This window comes from Equus quagga, chromosome 4, assembly GCF_021613505.1.
Source record: "Equus quagga isolate Etosha38 chromosome 4, UCLA_HA_Equagga_1.0, whole genome shotgun sequence".
NCBI lineage: Eukaryota > Metazoa > Chordata > Mammalia > Perissodactyla > Equidae > Equus > Equus quagga.
Window position 1 is genome coordinate 50068813 of NC_060270.1, and position 10975 is coordinate 50079787.

General features: G+C 35.4%; 1 protein-coding gene across 10 annotated transcripts in view; it reads left to right on the forward strand.

The window, feature by feature from the left end:
- The window catches only part of MECOM (MDS1 and EVI1 complex locus), a 533910-nt gene that overhangs the window by 161446 nt on the left and 361489 nt on the right, over positions 1-10975 (forward strand). The window contains exon 1 of one of the 10 annotated variants that reach the window (XM_046658721.1): positions 7309-7333. The exons of the other annotated variants lie outside the window; for them this stretch is intronic. Coding sequence (XP_046514677.1) covers positions 7309-7333 — 25 coding nt within the window. Of the gene's footprint in view, positions 1-7308; positions 7334-10975 lie in introns of those variants that run through there. 10 annotated transcript variants of the gene reach the window in all.

Sequence of the window (10975 nt, forward strand, 5' to 3'; positions counted from 1 at the left end):
AAAAGAAATAACTTTTCATAACTGGCAATAGATGAATGGGACGAGATTCATAGCATATTGTACATTTAGTCCTGGACAGCCTGTGTTTCTCACCGGAACATGAAACTGGAAGAATTGATGAAGAAAATTCAAAATTTGTCACGTAATCCCTGAAATCTACTTGAAGTCGTTGCAAATGTCTTATCGTAACGCCAATTCTGTTGGTAATCTAGACTCTGGCTGGTAACTGAATGCTGAGTATGTTCCCGAGACAAGTGGTCCCCAAACGTTGGTTTATGGTCTCTTCCTAGTCTATTACGAACTTTTCACTATTCTGAGACAAAATGAGAAAGATGAGGAAAACAGTCATGAAAATAAATTGATTTTATTTAAAAGACTTTTGTTTATTTAGATATTATCTTAATTTTTCTGTGTTATGGTGCTTTTTCTTTTGTGAAACGATGCTGTCTGTGTGTGTGTATAAAATTTATTTAATTACTGATACTTGAAATCCTGGTCTGGAAATCACCACCATAGAGGCTTTTTCTAGCGTTATCCCTAGTCCATATTCACAAAACCCGGAGGACAGGCCAAGTTCTTTGGTTCGGATACTCGCCCTGGGTGGATCAGCTCTGGTCAGCCATCTTTTGTGGAGTAGCTCTAGGCCTGAGTTCAGGAAACCTGCATGTGGGTAGAATTTTTAAAAGGAAATATCTGCCTTCTTTTTTCATGTCATATACTCTTAATAATTCATTTTGTTTTTAATTATGAATGTTTCAAATGTATGAAAAAGAGTAGGATAAAGATATCTATGTACCCAGATATTAAAATTTTACAGATTTGCTGATGAACTCTCTTAATAGAAACAAGTGGAAAGAAATAAAACATTAGAGATGTAGTTAGAGGCCCGCGCCTCTTCTCTGATAGCCTGGGCTGGGTGTGGAGTATTTCCATGTTCATGTCTGTACTTTTACTGCGTTATGTTCCCCCGTAAACTGTATATGATGTTTTGCCATGTTTTAACAACGTCTGTAAGTGGTATTATTGCTGTGCATATCATTCTTCAATTTACTTTTTTCACTCAACATTTTGTATTTGAGATTAATCTGTGCTGATAAAGGTTCAACAGATTTATTAATTTTAACTGCTGTATAACATTCCATTCTATGAATACTCCACAGCTGGTTAATTTGTTCCTCTTCTTAGAAAGAGCTGGGTTGTTTCTACTTTTCTGCTATCACAATCAGTGCTGTACTGAGCATCTCTTTTGGGTTGCCTTGTGTACATGTACGAGAATTTATTTAGGTTAAATGCCTAGAAGGGAAATTGCTGGGTCCTGGTTTATGGGTGTTTTAAACTTTGGCACCTAATGCTTTCACATTCCCAATAGTAGTGATTGAGCTTCTGTTTTTATGTGTTTTTTTGTATTTGGGTGCTAAGTAGGGCTCTAATTTTATCCTTTTTGTATCACTAGCTAAGTGTTCTGGGTCTATTTATTGAACAATTCATCTTTCCTTCACTCATATATCAGGTTCCCACAAATGTGTGGGTCTGTTTCCAGGATCTAGATTCAGATCATTTGATCTCTTTCTTTATCTTGATGCCATTAACATTAATTTTTTAAATTGCCACAGCTTTACAGTAAGTCTTGATTATCTATAAGGCAAATCTTCTTTTCATCTGCCTCAAACTGTCTTAGTCATTTATATTTACATATGAATTTTAGGATCAGTTTGTCGAGCTTCACAAAAAATCCCAACATCTTTTTACTTAGATTGATTTGACTTGCCACTTTCTCCATCTGTTCTCTGGAATGGTTTCTGTAAGATTACTGGTTATTTGAAGGTTTGTTAAAAACTCCTCTTTAATACTAGGTTGATGTAGTTTGGGAACCAGTTACATATTACATTCAATTCAATTCCATACATATATTCAATTTTTTAAGGTTTATATTCAGATTTGCTCTTCTTGAGTCAACTTTAGTAAGTGTATTTTTCTGGGAAATTATTCTTCTGTCTAGGTTTTCTGATTTATTAGCATACATTTGTTCATAGTATTTGCTTAAGCATTGTCTCTTAATGTTTCTGTGTCTTCCTTTACGCCACTAATGTTTTCATTTATGCCCCTTCCTTTTTTTTAAATCCAAACGCCAACACTTTGGATTTTGTAGCTGTTTTCTCTTTTCTTTAAAAAAGGCTTTTTAAAAAAATGTTTATTCTGATGTTCTTTTTCTAAATTTTTGAATTGGAATCACTCATTGGTTTTCATTTTGCTTCATTTCTAATATAAACCTTGAAGGCTATAAATTTCCTCTAATATTGGTTAAGCTGCTTTCCACAAGTTTGGATATATAATGTTCTCAATATTATTTAGTTTAAAATATTTTATAATTTCCAATGTTTCTCTTTTGGCCCACATATTATTTAATATGCTTTAAAATTTCTAAACATGTGATTTTCGTTATTTTTTTTGACTGAGTTTTATTGTACTGTGCTTTTTGTGGTTAAATGTGGCAAATTTTATAAATGCTTCACATGAGCTGGAAAAATAATTTTTGGGTACAGACTTCTATATGTGTTCATGAGATCAAACTTGTTAATGATGTTGTTCAAAACTTAGGTGTTCCTACTAATTTGGGGTCTTCTTTATTAATTATTGAGAGAAGTGTGTTGAAATTTGCCATTATAATCGTGAGCTTGTCAATTTGCTTCTTGTAATTCTGTCAATTTTTGCTTCATACTTTGGAGGTTAAGATATTAGGTACCTACAAATCCTAAACATGGTATCTTCCCATATGGTAAAGTTTTCATTTTGTGATTTTGTAACAATTAGGGAATCATAGTTTTTGTATTGAAGTTTACTTTGTTTTATATTTATATAGCTACTCCAGCTTTCTTTCAGTTATGTCTTTTTTCATACACTTACTTTGAAACTGAGTGGAGGTTTTTTTGCATATATCTCTCTTGAACAACATAAACATAGTTGGATTGTGTTTCTTAAATAAAATCTGTCATTCTCTTTCTTCTAGTTCATTTATATCCACTGTGATTATGGATTTGTTTGGATTTATTTCTTTCACCTTATTTTCTGCTTTGTATTTGCCCTGTTTTTGGTTTGTTTCTGTTTTTTTTGCCTCTACTTCTCTTTTTCCTTCTTCCTCGCTCCCTGAAGGATTGGCTGAATGTTCCTTATTTTTCCTTTTCCCCTCTACTATATCCTATTTGTGTTTTTTAATAGACACTGATAAATATTGAATGTGCATATTTAACAATATTGGCCCCTTTCTGAAATGTGTGAGCACTGTAGAACACACGAACTCGGATTGCCCCTTCAGCCCCCCAGCTTAAGTGCCAATTGCTGCCCAGGGTTTTAACTCCACCTTGCGCTTATGACCTCCAAATGGGCCATTGTTATTGATGCAATTAGTGATGATTTAGATTTATACACATTATTTGCCAATTTATTTTCTCACCATTGCTTCTTATATCCCATTCCTTCTTCCTGGGTTCAATATAGTTTTTCTTGGGGTGTATGCTTTAGTCTTCTTTTAGCAATATTCTGGTGAGTAGTAAACTCTCTTTGCCTTTGTCTGTCTGAAAACATCTCTGTTTTAAAATAATAGTTTTTCGGATCATACAATTCAAGGTTGACAGTTATTTCCTCTCAGCACACTGACTATATTATTCCAATTTTTAAGGCTTTTCTTGTTGCTGAGGCTCTTGCTGTCCTCTGTAGTAATCTGCTTGTTGACGTTCTTTCCAGTTACTTCTCACTGTCTTTGGTGTTCCATAGTTTTACTACAATGTGTCTATTAATCTGGATTTATTTTGATTTTTTCTTCTTGGGTCTCCTAGTATTCTTGAATCTCATAATTCATGTCTTTTATTCTGGAAAATTCTCATCCATCATCTCTTCAAATAGCTTTTAATCTATTTTGGAAGTTCTAGTCCTATATTGGACCATTTTATTCTATCCTTGATATCTCCTAACTTTTCTTTTATATTTTTCTCTTCACCTCTGTGATTCATTTCGGGGGATTTCCTGAGGTCTATATCGCTTTGCATTCCACTCTACTCTCTTCAGTGGTTTCCAATCTGTTGTTTAGCCTATTTGTTGATGTTTTCCTTACAGTAGCTATACTTTCAAAATCAAGAAATTCTGCTTGCTTCTTTAAAAATCTTTCATTAAAAAATATCCTGTTTCTTTCTTTTGATTTTAGATTCTTATTTTACATTTTCAATTATTAAATAAATTTATTTTATAATCTCTATCAGATTATTCTATGGGCCTACTGGCTTATGTCTAATGCTAAAGTTCGTGTCTGCTTATTCTCTCTCATGAAGAAGTATTTCTCTGTAGGTTTATAATTTGGGCCTGTGAACTCATTTGCACAAGACTTTCTCTGAGGAAATCTTGTAGAGCCTACATTTAGATTATGTTGCTTCGGAGTAGTTTTGCATTTCTTTCTGCAGTTTGGGAATTCCAGACTGAATTCATATTTGACCTTATAAGCCTATATGTCATTCTCTATTCTAAGCCTAAATCCCAGGAGATGGCTTTTTTCTTCTTTATAACCCAAATCTGTTCGTTATCCTCGTGTTCTTTTTCTCTCCTGGATGATCAAAAATGTTCTTGACAGATCTTTATGTATCCAGGATCGTTGTCTTCCACATACTCTCAGCACTGATGTCAAATGATCTTTCTTAAAGGAGATTCTGACCATATTAATCCTTCAGTGGCTTACCGTGAAGCTACAGGACAAACTCCAGTCACTGGAAAGCTCTGACCCCTGCTTTGTCTTTTCTGACCTCAACTCTCACTTTCCTCTCCTAGACGCCTTTATGTTTAAGCTGAAGAACTGGTAATTTCTGGAATATATCATGAGCTCTCTTGTTTCAATGCTGTTGCATGTGCTGATCATCATTAACCACTGTTTTTTCCGTGGTTAATTTTTACTGTTATTTACGACTTAAATTAGGCTTCTTAGAGAAGTGTTTTCAAGCTTCAGTTCAATATTATCTTGTTTTTGTTGTTGTTTATTGGTTTGTTTATTGCTTTGAAAGAATATCTCAAAAGCACAAAGATGGGGTTTATCATTTTGTATTTCTAGTATCTTGATATTTCCATGCCTAAAACCATATCACACTTGTAATATCCCTGGGACAGTGTTTATATGTACATATATTTTGGAGAAAGAATTTTGAACTTATTCTTCAGTTGAAAATCTTACATGTTTCAATCATCTCTGTTGGGGGATGTTAGCGAAATATTGTATATTGGAATTACATTACATATTGTAATACGTAATGTTGTGTATTTCATTGCCAAATTGCCTTTTGGAAGGTTCTGAAAAGTAAAGGAAGTGGATCTGATTACAGTAACTTTTTAGTAAAATAGGAGGACTGGATTCTCATTTTGCCGCTGCTGCTAATTAGCTAAATTTCTTCTTTCTTGCTTTGGTTTCCCTCTTTTAAAAGTGAAGCTGTTGCATGAGATGATCTCAAGGTTCCTTTCACCTCCAAAATCCTCCTAGTGATTGGAAGGAGTGTCTTAGATAGCTAGAGATGTTTTATGTAACCCACTCTTCCCAGTTACCATCACTTCTTTTTGGCTGGTAAATTTAAGCTAATGAATGGCTCATAATTCTTAGGAACTATATAATGTTTAAAGTAAATTTGCATTTATTAAAAAACTATTTTATTGAATATAAAGTACTCAGTTAATATGAACAATAATCAGAAAGATCTGGCTAATATCAAATTTTAAAAGGCAAAGACAGATGTTTTTAACCTTGTTTTGACTTAAAAGAGAGGCAGTGACTATCAGAAATGCAGTGCTCAGGAATGTGGACTCAAAGCCCAGTTAATGGGCAAAGCTCTCCCTGGGTAATATCAAATAGCTAATGTTTTCAGTCTTCGTTGGTGCTTGCTTTACTACAAATACATCTGGGCTTGAAAACTACAAAGATCAATAACTCTTTTGATATGCTTGTCAATTTCTAGTGTTGATAAGCAATTCCTTTTAAGAAGCCTGTCTTCAAATGTTGGTATGCCTTCATAGGAAATAAAAAGTGCCATAATTTCGTATGAACCATCCACCTGTTAGTAATATTTAATTATTTTTTCCATTATTAGCTAAGATGACTCAATCCCTGAAAACTTTAATGAACTTGTCTAAATTTACTGTGTAAAAAATATATGCTCTAAATTTTCTTTGAGTTATTTATATAAGGTAATAGCTTTTTTCACTTTAGATCTTAAATGAAAAACTAGGATATTTATGATGTTTAAGTCATTAAAGTTGGGCAGCAGCATCTTCTTAAATGGAAAATATTGGAAAGAAATAAATATCTTTTTGCTGAAATTTATGAAAATATGCAGCTAATCAGTGATGATATTAAAAAATTTTTTTCTTCCTGATTCTATTACCTTCTTCTTCTTCCTTATTTTTTTATGTTTCTCAATTCCTCTCACCAATTTTTTCTTTGGCCTCCTTTTTCAACTCTATTTCCTCTTTCTTTCCTCCTTCTCTCTTCTTTCCTTTTGAATTTCTCTTTCTCCTTCCTTTGTTTCTCTCTTTTTCTTTTTTTTCTCTCTCATATAAACATTCATCCATATACAAAACTCACCAGTGAGTGCAAGCAGGAATTAAATTTTTAAGCAAAGAAGCAAAATGTCGAATTGAAAGACAAAAAGAATCACTTGTATATTAGAGAAATCCAAATATAATAGAATAATAACAGATTCTTTCATCTTCCTGGTGACTGTAGGTTGTAATTTTATTTCCATTAAATACATGAAACGATTTGGTGATTTTTCACTCCATGTAGTTATTTTGAACATAAATTGGTCTACATGACTACATTTCTATATCTTAAACTGTAGTTTTGGCTTCTAGTCGAGTATACCATGAATTAACGATCATTTGATATTGACTTCAGTTGAGGTGAATACCAAGATTTATTGACTTGAGTGGAAAATATGGACCAAAGTGAAACCTCTGTCAATATTTATTTACCTTTACAGGGACAATTAATCTTGATACTCATTGAAACAAGAAGTCGATATATGTATTGTTATGTACTTTTGGAGACTTCCATTAGAAATATTGGCAAGTCCCAAGTTCACGGCTATAGATTTAAAAGGTCTATCAATTTAAATGTTTTGGATATCAAGAGCTAAAACATGTAAAATATCATGGTGCTATTCACCAGAAATAAGAAATAAAGAGTCTTCTCAGAGCATGTTAATGTGAATTCCTCTTTTCAGTCCCGCCACTGCTTTTTTAGTAATATGAACTGCCAAGGCGACAACCAGTGCCGGCTTCTCGATGAATGACTTCATCGTGCTAGCAGGTAGGTTAAACTCTCCTGTGAGATAGTTCTGCAGTGTTCCTCCTGGTGGTGAATGACACTGGTGAGTAAATCCCCCAGTGCATCTTAGTTTCTTCATGAGAGCTTCCTTTGTGAGCAGCCCTTACTGCTGGGAAAAGTCCAGGCTGTGAGATTTGGACCCTTTGTTTCTTGTTTTGCTTTTTTGCCCCCCTCTTTTGGAATAAAATAGTGGTGGAGATAAAAGAAGTTTTTACTTTACCGTGACTGGAAATTTAATGAAGCACTTGACATGTCTGTATGGAGTATTAAGGTTGAATTTCCAGGGAGAGAGAGAGAATGTTCCCTTTAGTCTGTACATTCCATATTCAGACCATGATCTCAGAATTGTACTTTAAATTTCGCCTCCCCACAAACAAGACATAATAACAAAAGGAACACACAAACAAACAAAAGCTATCAACCCCTCATGGGAACCACAGTTGAGACAGAAGTTTGAGATATGATATTAGAGTGATTGATCTTTACTTAGTTAAGAATGAAACTGCTTTCTCCATAGGAATTTAGATGAAAAGCTTACATTTACAATGCAGCATTCATTGCAGTAATGTTCATACTCTCTTTACTTAATAGAAATAAGAGATTGCCCTACTTAGGGAAATGCCCAGAAAGCTAGTGAAAAATATATACATGTATGTGTGTGTGTATGTATATATATATAAAATCATAATATAAATACTATAATATTACATATAAATTAACTATATAATATATAAATTATTATAATATTTTATATAATATGTTATATAAAAATTAATTTACCTTTAGGATAATATAACATTTATTATCATATTTTTAGAACAGACAAGTTGTATTCTAGACACTATGAACAATTTTCAGGGTTTTTTTTAATGGCCAATCTCAACATTGTTTCAGAATTCTTTATAATACTCAACATAACATGCCAAAATATCTAGTTGAAAGTCATGAATTGGATAATACCCGTGAACAACCCACACATTAGAAAATTTGTGTTCAGCTGTAAGTACTCAACTTGGTTTTGTAACTGATGTTTTCTGTCATCCTAGCGTAATGATTTTTTTGGGAGAGGGGATTTACTTATTTTCATAAAGTTTAATTGCTTTTCCTCGTTGTAACAGGAATGTGTATTTGTTAGTTTCTGAAGATAGAAAAGTCTTTTAAGAACTTGTACCATGTGTCACTAGTGAGGATGGCAAAAACCAAACAAAAATAAAAAACCAAAAATCAAAGCAACAAAAACCATCAAATGACAAACAACCTCCTCCCCCAAATGAATGCAAAAATACCAGGAAAGATGCAATCCTTTGAGGTTTTGGTGATTGACATTTTTCAGACATAGTAGGGAAAAACACATACTCACAAATATGCCCCTTCATCTTTCAGAGAGCAGTCTCTTCCTGCATGTGTCTCAGAAACAGCTCATCTTTCTTCCTCTCTCTCCCCCTCCTTTTTTTTTTGCTGAAGAAGATTTGCCCTGAGCTAACATCTGTTGCCAATCTTCCTCTGTTTGCTGAGGAAGATTCACCCTGAGCTGATGGCTGTGCCAGTCTTCCTCTATTTTGTGTGTGGGTTGGCACTATAACATGGCCTCCAATGAGTGGTGTGTGTCCGTGTCGGGAAACTGAACTGGGGCCGTTGGAGTGGAGTGCTCTGAACTGAACCACTAGGCCACAGGGCTCGCCCCCGCTTCCTTTCCTTTTTGAGGAACAAGAACCATCTCCCTCTTTGGTGAACAGTAGCCCTATCACCATCCAGGATAGACAAGCACAGCAGAGAAACATTGAAGGCCCCTGTACTGTGATTGGTGGCAGGAAAATGGCCCATGAAGTCTGTAAAAGGCCAGCTTACTCATATAAAGCCTGAGGGGTATGGACTAAGTGGCAAAGGAAATGAGAAAGAAAGTGGGAAGGAGATGGAGAGGAAAGGCAGCAGCAGTGGTGAAGTGAGAGGGAGTGAGCAGTGGGCTGAGAGCTGATGAGGAGAGACAGCAGTGAAGGGGCACATTGGAGGGGGCCAGCAAGCCATTGGTGTACACCTTGGAAGCATCCTGTTGAAGATAAAGGATCTTCCTTTCTATTGAGAAGCATTCCAAGAGTCCTTAAAGAATCCAGATTGCCATGCTGAAGGCCAGCTAGAGGGTGAAGCTCGATAGTTTGGGGCAAGGTCAGGATGGAGGGTATTCATGGACCAGTATATACGACAAAGAAGCTCTTCCAATTAAAATAAAGGAGGGGAGGCACTTGCTTACTGAAATAACATAATTACATTTAAATTCTTCACATTATAACATGTTACCTTTTGGCAACCTACAGAGAACTGTCACCAGGCTTTTCCACACCAGTAGTTTACAGCGATGACCCTGTTTTGACCAGAGGATGGGTCAATGTAGAAAAAGGCCTTTGTCATTACTGTGGAAAAGTACATAGACGTTGGAGTCAGACGGTCCAGAATTCAGGCCTCTTGGTAGTTTTCTGATCTTGAACAATTTACTTACTCTCTGTTTCCTCAGTTAAAAAATGGAGGATTTATCTTAAAATTTTGTGAGGATTAAAATAATAGAATATATTTAAAAAGTGCCTGGCACACCCTTAATTGTATGTTTAATTATGTTAGTTACTGTCCCCCACATAAAGGGCTTTTGAGATCCCTATAAGAAAAGGCCATAAAATTTTAGAAAACGTTAGGATGGTGGGATTTTTAGTGCTCATATTGTCAAATGTGCCTGCCTTCTAAATTTGTTCCCAAGAATAAGGCCGAGTTTTCTTTTGCGGTAAGAGAAAACTGGAAGATGAGACATTTCATTCACCATCATATCCTTGTTGCTCAGACATATTGGTCCATGTCTGCTTTGCTTTACTTTCCTGCATTCTCTAATTGCAGTTACGAGAAGGCCACAACCTTTAGGAGGGTCCGGCCCCTGCTCATCTTTCCAGCCTCACCCTTGTCACTATCTCTCCCATTGGCTGCGCTCCCACCACATTGGCTTCATTCTTCCTCCAATACCCCAAACTCTTTCCCTCCTTGGGTCTTTGTTACCTCTGCTTGAAATACTCCTCCTAGACTCCTCCCTTTCCCTCTTGTCTCCTCCCATCTCTGTCTCTTACACACACACACACACACACACACACACACACCTATTTGTGTTTGACTAATTCCTACTTAATTCCTAGCTGTATCCCTCATTAATTGTCACTTTCTGCCTGAGACCCCAGCCTAGGTTGGATCTGCTGGTTAAAAGCTTTCCCAGCATCTATCCTGCTGCTTATCCCAGTTATGATTAATTAATTATCTTGGTAGATAGTGGTCAATGTCTGCCTTTCTCTCTGGCTAAAACATCAGCGAGGACAGGGACTATGTTCGTCTTGGTCATCACCATTTCCTCCACATTCAGCTCTGCACCTGGCACATATAGGTGATCAACAAATATTTGTTGAATGAAATATTTGCAGAAATAAATTGGTTACTGCATTTTCATCATACTATAGGATTGCTGAGTCCTGTTGTGTTTAATATCAGTGACTGTTGGCTGTGTATGGTAAGTTGTTGTGCTCTCTTGATTGTGAAATGGCCCAGTGTCATACCATGGACCTGAGGTGAAATATACAGTTTGTGCACAGAGTAATG